Source organism: Lolium perenne, chromosome 4, assembly GCF_019359855.2.
Source record: "Lolium perenne isolate Kyuss_39 chromosome 4, Kyuss_2.0, whole genome shotgun sequence".
NCBI lineage: Eukaryota > Viridiplantae > Streptophyta > Magnoliopsida > Poales > Poaceae > Lolium > Lolium perenne.
Window position 1 is genome coordinate 39,618,578 of NC_067247.2, and position 13,829 is coordinate 39,632,406.

Genomic DNA, 13,829 nt, shown 5'->3' on the forward strand with positions numbered 1-13,829 from the left:
GGCGACCAGGGAGGTTCCCGTTCCTCGCTCCGCCGCGGCCAAGTCCGGCGGTTCCCTCGCCCTCCGCCGGCCGCTCCGGCGGCGGGAGGGTGGGGGAACCCTGTGGCTTTGGTCTCGGCGTGTAGATAGTAGGAGGAGTGTGTCGGGCGCCGCGGCTCGGATGGGGACGACGGCGGCGCGTCGGCGAATAAGGTGGCCTCGATTCTCCTCTTCTCGTTGCTCTTCCTTGGGAGGGCGGCGAGGAATCGATGGTCCTTTGGTGTCTAGCTGTGGTCGGCGAGGCGGCGGCGGCGATCACGGTTTGGACTTTTGTCCTCCGGCTTCATCCCTGCCACGGCGACGCCCGCTCCATCGTCTCCGTGAAGCTTGTGAGGTGGGCTCCAGGAGCTCTGGGAGCCTGGGCGAGGTCGGCGGCTGTTGCTGTGGGAGGAGGTCTGCAGGGGAGGGATCTGGTTTCCTTCGGCGAGATGTGCTCGCCTGGCCAGATCCGGGGTGGATGGAGCTCGGGGTGAGTCCCCGGCTGTTGGTCGTTCTGCGTCAAGATCCATCTCCACGGAGATGGTGGCTACTGCGGCTCGTTTTTGCCTTCGGGCATGGAGCTCATCCTGCTCCTAGGGTTTGCCACTTGGGCGCTGTTCTTCTCCGCCGTCTCTGCCGGCGTTGGAGGACTTTGGTCTCCGGTGGAAACGAGGAAGATGGCGGATCTACAGCGATAGCTTCTGTATCCTCGCTGTTCTTTTCTTCTTGTATTTGTAATCGTACCTGTACTGTTTTCCTACTTGGTTAAATACAAGTTCTACGCTTTCAAAAAAAAAGCTAGCAAGAACCAAACTCTCCCCTCCCGCGAGTGTGACACGGCCAGTCCTAGTGATCACCAGCTGTCTGCCCCACTCTCGCTCACTGACACTCGGCCCCACCCCGCACCCACAGCCCCCGTCACGCTTTCCTGCCGTTACGCGGCGGTCCACGCGGGGTCCGTCCGCCGCCACTGCCGCGTGGGCCCGCCCAGCTGACCAGACCACCGTCTCCCGCTACCGCTAGGAACCGCAAAGCCGAGACGATCCTAAAACAGGAAAGATCGAACGCCGGCACGAAATTCGAAAATAATTAAGCCGCGGTTTAGGGGAGCTATAATCCCGCGTCGCAAGCGACAACACTAGTAGAGTACGCGTGCTGCTTCACGCGCTTCGCCATCGCCATCTCCATCTCCCGTCGCCGCGCCCCTGTTCCAATCCGCGTGAGCTGGGCACTGCTGTATTGCACTATTGCCGCTCTCGTGGCGCTGGTGCGAGTGGCGATTTGGGGGGAGGGGCTGGGCTGAGGGAGGTGGTTGTGGTTCGGCCGGTCTGTCGATCGGGGGCTCCTCGGAGGAGCGCCGCGGCGGGTGCGGTGAGTCGCCGTCAGTCCGTTCGTTCGTCGTCGTGGAGTATTGCACGGATTGGCGAGTGATTGAGCGACTTCGTGGGGCGGGCGCCATGGTCGGCGGCGGCGACGCGGCGGTGAGTGACGTTTTTTTTTGGGAAACTCGGCGCTCTTTCCTGCTTAGATTATCCGGCGATTGGTCTGAATTTTACTGTCCTGTTTATTTCTGTATGCGTGCGCGAAGAAATCGGGAAGGCATGGAGGCGGGCAGGGGCAGGTGTGCCAGATCTGCGGCGACGGCGTGGGCGCGGCGGCGGACGGCGAGCTCTTCACCGCCTGCGACGTCTGCGGGTACCCGGTGTGCCGGCCCTGCTACGAGTACGAGCGCAAGGAAGGCACGCAGGCATGCCCGCAGTGCAAGACCAAGTACAAGCGCCACAAGGGTATGTACTCTATGTTGCTGCCCCTCCCGATTTCATTGCACAGTTCCGGTTAGAACTACATCAATAGACTGGAGCACATGGGATTATCAACCGAACTTCTTATCTGTCTTCTGAAACTTGAACCGCTTCATTTTATTTGACTGGACATGCTTTATTATTGTTTTCTCAATAAGAGATTTAACTATGCCCAACTGTGCTATGTCGTTTAGGCAGCCCACCAGCACGTGGGGATGAAAGCGAGGGTGTTTACGCAGATGATGCCAGCGGCTCGAACTACCCTCCATCTGGCAACCAGGATCACAAGCACAAGATTCCTGAGAAGATGCTCACCTGGCGCAGCGACGACGTTCGTCACGCTACTAAGTATGACAGTGGCGAGATTGGGCTCTCCAAGTATGACAGCGGAGAGATCCCTCACGGATACATCCCGTCCTTCACCCATAGCCAGGTTGGAATCGAGACTTGTGTGGACTGTGCTAACAGTGTTTGGAACCTGAAACTGACACTTTTTTTCTTCATGCGGATTCGTTGTACAGGTCTCCGGAGAAATTCCTGGAGCCTCCCCTGATCACATCATGTCCCCTGCTGGAAATATTGGCAAGCGTGGACATCCATTTTCATATGTCAATCATTCTTGTATGTTTCTCTGCCATTGTTTACGATCTCGTGTCTACCATGCTATTCTTGCGTCAGCTTTGAATATGTCATACTTGTTTCTTGCTTCTTGGTCTTGCCAGCAAATCCATCAAGGGAGTTCTCTGGTAGCCTTGGGAGTGTTCCGTGGAAAGAGAGAGTTGATGGCTGGAAAATGAAAGACAAGGGTATGACTAATGGAACAAGTATTGCTCCTTCTGAAGGCCGTGGAAATGTTGATATTGATGCATGTACTGACTATGATATGGAAGACCCCTTACTGTGAGTTATAATATGCTCTTGCACACCATCAGTCATCTTTGAATTACAACAATATTTAGTTATTTCCTGAAATATTGGTACTAATTTACACTTTGGTGAGATATGCTTGGGCTTGGGAAGGTTTGTGTTGTATTTGTATACCTGACTGCTATGTGTTCCTAGTGTAGCCCTTGATTCCAATTGAGATATTTAACCAATCTGCTAGATCGTATCCTGAATTGGTGTGCCAAGTCCCATCAAAACTGTAAGCACTAGCTTTGTATACGATTTGCAGCGCTAACTTTTGTTTTGTGCCATATCAATTGCAGGAACGATGAAGCTCGCCAGCCTTTATCTAGAAAAGTGCCAATTTCATCATCCAAAATAAATCCCTACAGAATGGTTATTGTGCTACGTTTGATTGTGCTGTGCATCTTCTTGCACTACCGTATCACAAATCCTGTGCGTAACGCATATCCACTGTGGCTGCTGTCTGTTATTTGTGAGATTTGGTTTGCCTTTTCCTGGATTCTGGATCAGTTCCCCAAGTGGTCACCAATCAATCGTGAAACTTACCTTGATAGGCTGGCTTTAAGGTGATGTACAATATTTAGTGCTAACAAAATGTTTATGCTACGATAGTACTGACAGTGTCACCATGTTACTTTTTTTTTCTGACAACATTACCGTAAAATTTGCTATTTATATTAACAAGGTACGTCGCCATGTTACTTTCACTATCAGGTATGACCGGGATGGCGAACTGTCTCAGCTGGCTGCTGTTGACATTTTTGTCAGTACCGTGGATCCTATGAAGGAGCCTCCTCTTGTCACTGCAAATACTGTGCTTTCTATCCTTGCTGTGGACTACCCTGTTGACAAGGTGTCTTGCTATGTATCTGATGATGGTGCTGCGATGCTGACCTTTGATGCACTTGCTGAGACTTCAGAGTTTGCTAGAAAATGGGTTCCATTTTGTAAAAAGTATAACATAGAACCCAGAGCCCCAGAGTGGTACTTCTTTCAGAAAATTGATTTTCTAAAAAACAAAGTTCAGACTTCCTTCGTTAAAGACCGTCGGGCCATGAAGGTAGATTTTGGTTTATAATCGCATATTTGTTGGTTGTTCCAGTTGCAGTTCTAGGAAATTTATTTCTGTTAACTTCACAGAGAGAATATGAAGAGTTCAAGGTTCGCATTAATAGCCTTGTAGCCAAGGCTGAGAAAGTTCCCGAGGAAGGATGGATCATGCAAGATGGCACGCCTTGGCCTGGGAACAATACTAGGGACCATCCTGGAATGATTCAGGTGAAGCTCGTCTTTTAGCAAACATTAGTTTATTAGAGCTAGATATGCTAGCACGCACTTGTTATTAGACTAACCACTTTCTAACTCAAATTTATGGTCAGGTTTTCCTTGGTCATGGTGGAGGCCTTGATAGTACCGGCAATGAGCTTCCTCGTTTGGTTTATGTGTCTCGTGAGAAACGTAATGGATTCCAGCACCACAAGAAAGCTGGTGCCATGAATGCACTTGTGAGTAGTTAAATGTCACTGAAACCGAACGTACCTTATATACTTTGATTACCTGGATGTAATGGAAGGTGAGTGATTTCTGCAGGTTCGTGTATCAGCTGTCCTTACTAATGGGCAGTACATGTTGAATCTTGACTGTGATCACTACATCAACAATAGCAAGGCTATAAGGGAGGCTATGTGCTTTCTTATGGACCCTAATCTAGGAAGGCATGTCTGTTATGTACAATTTCCTCAGAGGTTCGATGGCATTGATACAAATGATAGATATGCAAACAGGAACACTGTATTTTTCGATGTAAGTTAGCAATGCCATTTAACATTTTTGTGCAGATTACTTGTCTCACTTTTGAACCTAACTTACTATAGTTGGTTTTCATTTGTTTTGTTCATCTTTTGATTTAGCTGTAGTTTCTATTATGTTTTGTTTTCTGGAGTCCGAATTTTGTACTTTGGGGCTTCTCTGCATTTTCTTCTTAATCCGTGCTCTAGAGAAATGATTCTTGTGCACAACACTTCTTTATCTTCAGTTACATTCAGTAGTTTTGATAACTCACCATCGCTAATATTGCTATTGGATCGACTTTTCCCAAAAATCTGGTTGACTATGATCAGTAACGTATCTGCATCTGTTTGCTGCAGATTAACTTGAGAGGTCTTGATGGCATTCAAGGACCAGTTTATGTGGGAACTGGCTGTGTGTTCAACAGAACAGCTTTATATGGTTATGACCCACCAGTTAAGGATAAGAAGCCAGGTTTCTTCTCTTCACTTGGTGGAGGAAGAAAGAACACATCAAAATCGGCGAGATCAAAAAATAAGAAGTCACACAGGCATGTGGACAGTGCTGTGCCAGTGTTTAATCTCGAAGATATAGAGGAGGGGTTCGAAGGTACCTTTAAGATATATAACAAACATTGCTCTTTTTTGCTTTCTCTGTAGTATGCATAGCAAACTTTTGCAGACTGGGGGTAGGCTGGACTACATTTGTTTCTTACCTGACTGCTACTCTTATGATAGGCTCTGGATTAGACGATGAGAAATCACTTCTTATGTCTCAAATGAGCCTGGAGAAGAGATTTGGCCAGTCCAGTGTTTTTGTAGCCTCCACTCTGATGGAATATGGTGGTGTTCCACAGTCCGCAACTCAAGAGACTCTTCTGAAAGAAGCAATCCATGTGATCAGCTGTGGTTATGAGGACAAAAGTGATTGGGGAAGTGAGGTAACTAAGTTATGACCTCAACAGACCAGCATTTTTCATATATCAAATGGTCTTCTAAAAACAGTGAAGTTTTCTGTCTTGATTTAAATAAACAAAGACCACTTGTGAACCTTGAGAAGAAACTTAATCTTTAATTCATAATATCACATACGTTCTTTGTTTCTACTGCTGTACCTTCCACATGATGTATCAACCTGAAACCAAGTTTTTTGCCTCGTATCTTAAATGGCTCTGTGTACTTGATATTAATATTTTACCCTTTATTGAAACAATCTTTAAAGGCATTGTTGTGTTTTGCAGATTGGTTGGATCTATGGCTCTGTTACAGAGGATATTCTCACTGGGTTCAAGATGCATGCACGAGGCTGGCGATCTATTTACTGCATGCCTAATCCACCTGCTTTCAAAGGGTCTGCTCCTATTAACCTTTCAGATCGTCTGAACCAAGTGCTTCGGTGGGCTCTTGGGTCTGTGGAAATTCTTTTCAGTAGGCATTGTCCCATATGGTATGGCTATGGTGGAAGGCTCAAGTTCTTGGAGAGATTTGCCTATATCAACACCACTATCTATCCGCTCACATCAATCCCACTCCTCATATACTGCATACTGCCGGCTGTTTGTCTTCTCACTGGGAAGTTCATCATCCCACAGGTAAAAGCTCTGCTCAGTCGTGCTCTTGTGTGGACAGAACCGTGAAAAATACTTACAGTGACTATAATATTGGAATGCAGATTAGCAACATTGCGAGTATTTGGTTTATGTCCCTCTTCATTTCCATCTTTGCCACTGGTATCCTTGAGATGAGGTGGAGCGGTGTTGGCATCGACGAGTGGTGGAGGAATGAGCAGTTCTGGGTCATCGGAGGCATTTCTGCACACCTGTTTGCTGTCTTCCAGGGCCTCCTGAAGGTACTTGCTGGCATCGACACCAGCTTCACCGTGACTTCGAAGGCATCCGATGAAGATAATGATTTCGCCGAGCTCTACATGTTCAAGTGGACAACTCTGCTGATCCCACCAACTACTATTTTGATCATCAACCTGGTTGGTGTTGTGGCCGGCACCTCCTACGCGATCAACAGCGGTTACCAGTCATGGGGGCCGCTCTTTGGGAAGCTCTTCTTCGCCTTCTGGGTGATTATCCACTTGTACCCATTCCTCAAAGGGCTCATGGGCCGTCAGAACCGCACGCCGACCATTGTTGTCGTCTGGGCCATCCTCCTCGCATCCATCTTCTCGTTGCTGTGGGTTCGTATTGATCCGTTCACCACCCGAGTCACTGGCCCAGATATCCAGACGTGTGGCATCAACTGCTAGGATAGTGGAAGATGTTAGGAACAGAATTGCCACCCATTCTGCTGTAAGATATTAGCGGGTGACTAGTTATTCAGATGGTTAGAGTGTAGCTCGATATTATATGTAGTACTTGTGTACCAAGTTAAACGCTCATATGCTTGGAATCTGAGCATCGGGTTGCGTATCATGCATCTGTGTTTAGTACTATCTATATGTATATTTGGAGCCGTGATTGAGAACACTAATGCTGAAGTATATGTAGCTATGTGTTATAAAATTAACACCTGAGGTTGGGTGGGTAGAAGGGTGGTTGTACCCTAGCCCACCAGAGTTCAAATCTCAGTTTTGATATCTGTGTGTCTCAGAAAATCGGAATATTCATTCAGTGGGAGGCGACGTTTCCGTTGACAAGGAGACGCTTATGGTGACTTGGTCAATTTCAAGATCCAGTCTGTCAGCTCAGTCTTCCGGAGGTGCTCATAGAGATAAGGTATGTGCGCGTGTTCATAGGGTGAGTGCATGTACGTGTATGTGAGTGTCTGTGTATGTACGTGTACTGCGTTTCTCAAAAAATAATAAAAAAAAATTAACAGCCTGCTAACTTAGAGCTTGCTTAAATTTTTCTTTCTGGGAATCAACTCTTACTTTTGGCCTTCCACGTTCTGATGTTAGCACAACGTTCTAACACCACACAGCCATTAGCCATAGTCATCAAGTCCTACCTTCCTACCTGCTAAACCCATACTTTCGGTTGTTATACTGAGTAAGCTGAAGTTGACAGCCGTCCTACATAGTTTTGTGACAGAATTTTTTTATATCGAAGATTATGTCTGTTGTGTAGCCAAGATGCTCAGCCGAGCCGAGTGTAGAGGTCATCTGTTCCAAAACATAATTTTTTTTTAGAAGAATGTGACTGGAAACATTTTGACAAATACACTATTATTCACATTATATTGCAGTTTCCTAGTAAAACATACAGGAGGGTTTTCATCATGTATGCACAAGTATCAAGTATGACTAGCTGTTTTGAAATTTCTGTACATCATTTATACATGTCACAAAAACCTTATCAATCCTCGTAACCCTTCATAGTTTATGGCTTCACATGGTTATGGAGTTACAGTTCCTACTTTACGTCATTTTGCGTTTTGGCAGGTGCTCTGGGTGTCACCCTTGCGGCCCTCCATTTTCAGGTCAATGTCAAAGACAATGCCAAAGCATGAGGCATTATTGTTGCAGCTAAGCTTGATAGCATCCTTATTCCTTAGAAATGGTTGTCCCTCTAATGTTCTTGAATACCACGTTGCCAATCACCACCGCGGATTCACTAGTAGACAACAAGGCTTATGATTGGAGCTGTTCGGAGCTTTAGCACCAGTTAGGCTACAAATCAAGACTAAAAGGTGCATTAGCACATGTTCGAGCGGCTAGGACGTCGCAGGGGACCCACAGAGCTTTAGCGCCGGTTCGTGCGGGACCTTTAGCACCGGTTCGTGCCACGAACCGGTGCTGAAGACCCCCTTTGCCTATAAATGCCCCTCGCCTAGCCAGCCCTCTCCTCTATTTTTTTTGGGTGGAAGGTGTGAAGGTTATGTGCTAGTTTGTTTTTCTTTCCTATGCACAAGAGGTGCTCGATGAAATGCCTGAGAGAATGATGCCATTTGATTTCACACAAAACAAAAATGATATGAGGTGCCCGAGCGACACTTAAGCTTTATCCTCTTTTTTTCCTCCTCGATCGAGGTTAGCAACTTTACCCTTTTCATTTGAGTATTGGTTATTTCACTATTTATGATGTTCTGTAATGGTTTTTTTATAAACTTATGCAGATGAACCGGCGGCAATGGATGCACGTTGACCGAGGCCTTAACGAGTTCACTGCGGTCCTGAAAGATTTTATCCGTGTGGCTAAGGAAAACCAATAGGCGGATTGTTTTATGTGTTGTCCATGTGTTGACTGTCGGAACTTAAAGGAATACTCTTCCTGGAAAGTCCTTCACTCCCACCTGCTTCAGAAAGGTTTCATGTCCAGCTATAATTATTGGACCAAGCACGGAGAAAGAGGGGTTTATGATGGAAGACAATGAAGAAGAAGAAGAGGATGACGATATGTACCCTGAATACGGTGATGCTGCAGCGGGGGAGGCTGAAGATGAAGAGGCAGGGGAAGCTGAAGATAAAAAGGAATTAGATGAGCCCGCTGATGATCTTCATTGGGCCATCGCTGATGCATACAGAGAAGCAGAAAGTGTAAAGAGAAGCGGAAGTTAAAGGGCATGTTAGAGGATCACAAAAAAATTGTACCCAAATTGCGAACATGGCAACACAAAGCTCTGTACCACACTAGAGTTGCTGCAATGAAAGACAGAGACTAATTTATGTGACAAGGGATTTGAGGAGTTACTGAAAATAATTAAGAAGAAGTTTTCAAAGGATAACGAATTGCCTGACAACACGTACGAAGCAAACAAGGTTCTATACCCTCTAGGATTAGAGGTATTAAAGAAACAAGAAACCAAAAGAGAAATACTATTTTCTTACAACTTCAAGTGAGTGTTACTGTCTTGTATACATTAAATATATTTTCCTTACTCGATGTTAAGTGTAGTTGATGAGTTATGCATGCGCGCAAGTTTCACTTTATTCTGCTAGTCACTGAACCTGACCAAGAACTAGTAGAAGTCATGAACTCGAAACGTAAATCCCTTGAGACGTGGGGGGGGGGGGGGGGGGCAATTATTATGGCACTATCTTCGGCAACTTTTGTTCATTCCTGACATCTAGTAATTCATAATTTTTTTATTCATTTTCTTTGCCAGCCATGGTTTGGAAACGGTTCACGAAGAAGGCTCCGGGTGAGTGGAAAAGGGAGCTTCAATTTAAACAAATAACGGTAAGTACTACTAGCTAGGTCCATGCATCTCTCCGATTCTAGTTTCAATACCATTACCATCCTTGATTATTATTTTGATTAAACTCTGTTCTCGTAAAGTGCTTGACGGAAAAAGACGGGAATAATTTATGTGGATTCTACGTTTGCGAGTTCATTCGCCAGACAACCTGCGAGACGGGGATAATTTTAGCAAAACTTCAAGTACGTAAACAATATTCACAGTTTTATTTTATTACCATCAATTGTGTTGTGTTTCATTCATATATATTAACTCCTTTAAATTAGATCAAACGGTTCCGGGACGATCTTCTAGCAACCGTGTGTACGAGCAATTCGAAAAGAATTGGTGGGATTCTTACTTGACGAGGTCATAGAACCAACCAGATAATTCCATCAACACTTCGATTTTGGACAATAGGGATTGTAATAGAAATTATATTGTATATATGCATGAACGTGCACCATTATGTAATATGTTCGACCAAGAACGATGAAAGAGGTCACTTCGATCTCGATATTCATAACGATGTTGTGTAATATAATGGTTTCTTGTATGTGTGCATCAACGTGTAATATAGTGGTTTGCTGTATGTGTGCAGTATAATGGTTTGCCGCATGTGTGCATTAGAGTCTGCCGCGACAGGAAAATGCCCCAAAATGCTGCCGCGGCAGAACCCGCTACCACGCCCAAGCTCGCCACGTAGTTACCCTTTAGCACCGGTTCATGTTAAAAACTGGTGCTAAATGTCCTCCCGCCCTGGCCCTCGACCGCCGCCACGTGAACCGGTGCTAAAGGGGGAGCCTTTAATGCCAATTGCTTTGCACCGGTTGCACAACCAGTGCAAAAGCCAGTTACAAACCGGTGTAACATACCTGGTTTCCACTAGTGATTCCTTCTTCTTGCATGGTGTATTCTAGTCATAGTAGTTCTGGTCGATGATGATTGGTTTTTGAACATTGTCCATGATGATGTTTTAGAACGTGACATCCTTGGCATATCCGCTTCCTCCCCGCCATGTCTTGATCCGAGCACCGTTGGTAGTCCCATATAATTGTACCGAGTCAATTATAATACCATAAACCTCGGCTTTGGAGTTGTCATCTCCTAAGCTTCAGATGCTAATCCCTTGCCTAGGACCACACACAACTTTCGTGACATGAATGTTATGAGTTCCGTTCTCAATCGATGTGCAATCATCCCCGGTCTTGATGATGCAATCTCTAATTTGCACATTCTTGCTACGGGTTATGTGGATGCTATCGGTGTTTGGGCTTGTGCCAGGCGCTGTGATGGACAGGCGAGCCAATTAAACATCACTACAGTCCTCAACTGACACATGGATTTGTTGGCTGTCCATAATTTTAAGGGTCTCCGCTTTGAGATTGTTGCAGAGGTAAAATCTCAATGTCATGGGAGTCGTTGTGCATGGAAGAGTCCTGTCGGTCTTGCACGTGTTCTTCCAATAAATATCTCCATTGCCATTGATCGTGCCACCACCGGTGACATTGATGCCGGTGACACCTTGGCATCATGATCCAGTGACTCATGTTGTCCTCAATCCATGAAGGACTACATGAACAAGCCACCAGTGTGCCTTTCACCATGAAGACGACGCTAGATTGGCATGGGCCATATAGGGTGATGGCCTTGAGTAGGTAGCTCTTACTCTTGGAAACGAGCAGCATGGAGGGTCCGGACGAGGATCACGCCGCGCTCTACGCCTTGGCCAGCGCCTACGTGTCTTCGATATCCGTCGCCACGGGAAGGATAATTGTAGAGGCTGAAGGTGTTCTTTTGAGTCTCTTTGGCCGAGCTAATATTGCTCGTGGTAGCCGTAGAGCTGCACATCAAGAGCATAAAGAAATCCACCATGGTCAACACGATGGCACTCACCACCATTTGCAGAGAGTCTATGTATCGCGAGATATGCAGGTATATTTATCCGCAAATCAGAGCAACTAATATTTACGGTTTTGTGATATAATTTTGTATATCGCAGATTATGTCTGTTGGGCAGCCAAGACACTCAGCCGGGATAGTGCACACATAATTATTTGAGAAGAATATGATTGGAAACATTTTGATAAATACACTATTTCACATTATATTGCAGTTTCTAGTACACTATCCAAGATGGTTTGCAATATGCATGCACAAGTATGACTAGCTGTTTTGGACTTTCTATACACCATTTGTACATGTGTAGAGAAAAACTTGTCAGTTCTGAATACCGTCCTTAGTTTTTCGCCTCACAGGGTTGTGGAATAACAGTTCCCGCCTTTCGCCATTTTGCGTTCTGGCAGGTGCTTTGGGTTTCCCCTTTGTCGCCCTCCATTTTCAGGTCGATGTTCTCCAAGACAATGTCAGAGCAGGAGTCATCATTGCTGCAGCTAAGCTTGATAGCATCTTTGGAAATGGTTGTCCCTCTTATGTTCTTGAACACCACATTGCTAACCTCCACTGCCGATTGTTGCTTCTTGCATGGCGTAGTCGAGTCGCAGTAGTTCTGGTCAATAATGATTGGGTTTTGCACATTGTCCATGATAATGTTTTGGAAGGTGATATCCTTGGCGTATCCGCTTCCTCCCTGCCATGTCTTGATCCGAGCACCATTGGTAGTTCCATATAATTGTACGGAGTCAATTAGAATACCAGAAACCTCGGCTCTTGAGTTGTCATCTCCTAAGCTTCCGATGCTGATCCCATGCCCCGGACCGCACACAACTTTGGTGACATGAAGGTTATGAGTTCCGTCCTCAATCGACATGCAATCATCCCCGGTCTTGATGATGCAATCTCTGACTTGCACATCCTTGCTACGGGTTATGTGGATGCCGTCGGTGTTCGGGCTCGTGCCAGGCGCCGTGATGGACAGGCGAGCCAACTGCACATCATTGCAATCCTCAACAGACATATGGATCTGTTGGCTGTTGAAAATTTTCAGGTTCTCCACCTTCAAACTATCGCAACGGTGAAACGTGAAAGCCGTTGGAGCCATTGTGCATGGCAAAGCCTTGTTGGTCTTGCACGAGTTCTTCCACCAGTCATCCCCGTTGCCATTGATTGTGCCGCCACCTGTGACGGTGAGCCCGAAGATGCCTTGGATCATGATCCAGTGACCTCTGTTGTCCTCGCTCCACGCCGACCTGCTAGGTGGAGCCACGAGCGTGCCCTTCACCATGAAGACAATGCTGGACTTGCACGGGCCAGATAGGGTGATGGAGTTAAGCAGGTAGCTCTTTCCCTTGGGAACGAGCAGCACGGCGGGGCGAGACGAGGAGCACGCCGCGTTCCACGCCTTGGCCAGCGCTTGCGTGTCATCATGCTTCCCGTCACCATGGGCGCCGAAGTTGTCGAGGCTGAAGGTGTTGTGTTGAGTTTCGTTTGCCGGGCTGGCATTGCTCGCGGTGGCCGTAGTGTTGCACAGCAAGATCATCACGAGAGCCGCCATGGACAAGACGAGCACGCTCGACGCCATTTGAGAGAGTATACGCAAATCAGAGCCGGAACAGGTTTGTAGCGTGGTGTTTTGAAGTAGAGGAATCGTAGATGAGATGGAGAAGGAGGGTCACGGGCGAGGGGTATTTATAGGAGAGGAAAACGGCCGGCACACATATGCGTGTGAGAAGCTTTGGCAAGAGTTAGGCGCGTGTGTGTGCATGTGGTGTGGAGTGTTGAGAGCTGCCAACTCTCGTGATTCGACAGAGTCGCCCATGCTAGGCGCCCAAAAAAACTACGTACGTGGTGCGTGCGCGTTTCTCCTTTGCTGCGTGTCAAATTGCTGATTGGCAAGGAGATAAGCATGCATGCCAGTTTTCTCAGAAAATGTCGATCTCCTGAGTCACGCATCCAGAATTCCATGCGTGCGTGCCTGTTTCTATTTCTCTCACTCCTTTGTTGCGTTCGCGCGTACGCATTAATATGGATGTATGGCCAAATTCTACTGGCTCCCGACAATCAATGGATATATCCTGGACATGCATGGTTCTACGTTTGCAGTACTTTATCTGTTTGGCGCGCGATTAATCTGCAATAGCTCAATGGACAACTTAATGGTCTCTTCTTCAGTTTCTATCGACGATTTCGTCCAGAATTAATCAACGACGAAGCTCATCGCTGATTACGGCGGAACGCATATGCATGCAGTCTGACTCACTGGCCACAGCCAATCCTATTAATAACC

The 13,829-nt window shown here is 46.5% G+C and overlaps 2 protein-coding genes and 1 pseudogene across 2 annotated transcripts; 1 reads left to right on the forward strand and 2 right to left on the reverse strand.

The window, feature by feature from the left end:
- The first annotated feature begins 1,081 nt into the window (after window positions 1-1,081).
- LOC127292237 (probable cellulose synthase A catalytic subunit 2 [UDP-forming]) lies at window positions 1,082-7,103 on the forward strand. The gene is made up of 14 exons (XM_051321596.2): window positions 1,082-1,499; window positions 1,607-1,805; window positions 2,015-2,253; window positions 2,342-2,441; window positions 2,543-2,720; window positions 3,029-3,295; window positions 3,444-3,789; window positions 3,870-4,007; window positions 4,109-4,234; window positions 4,320-4,532; window positions 4,877-5,126; window positions 5,255-5,457; window positions 5,758-6,108; window positions 6,189-7,103. Exons 1-14 carry the CDS (start codon window positions 1,476-1,478, stop codon window positions 6,771-6,773), a joined length of 3,219 nt encoding a protein of 1,072 aa, XP_051177556.1. The 5' UTR covers window positions 1,082-1,475; the 3' UTR covers window positions 6,774-7,103.
- Window positions 7,104-7,807: 704 nt separating this feature from the next.
- LOC127346702 (polygalacturonase-like) lies at window positions 7,808-11,518 on the reverse strand (annotated as a pseudogene).
- Window positions 11,519-11,742: 224 nt separating this feature from the next.
- On the reverse strand, window positions 11,743-13,185 carry LOC127348314 (polygalacturonase). The gene has a single exon (XM_051374379.2). The coding sequence runs from the start codon at window positions 13,122-13,124 to the stop codon at window positions 11,883-11,885; it is 1,242 nt and encodes a 413-aa protein (XP_051230339.1). The 5' UTR covers window positions 13,125-13,185; the 3' UTR covers window positions 11,743-11,882.
- Between the last annotated feature and the right edge of the window lie 644 nt (window positions 13,186-13,829).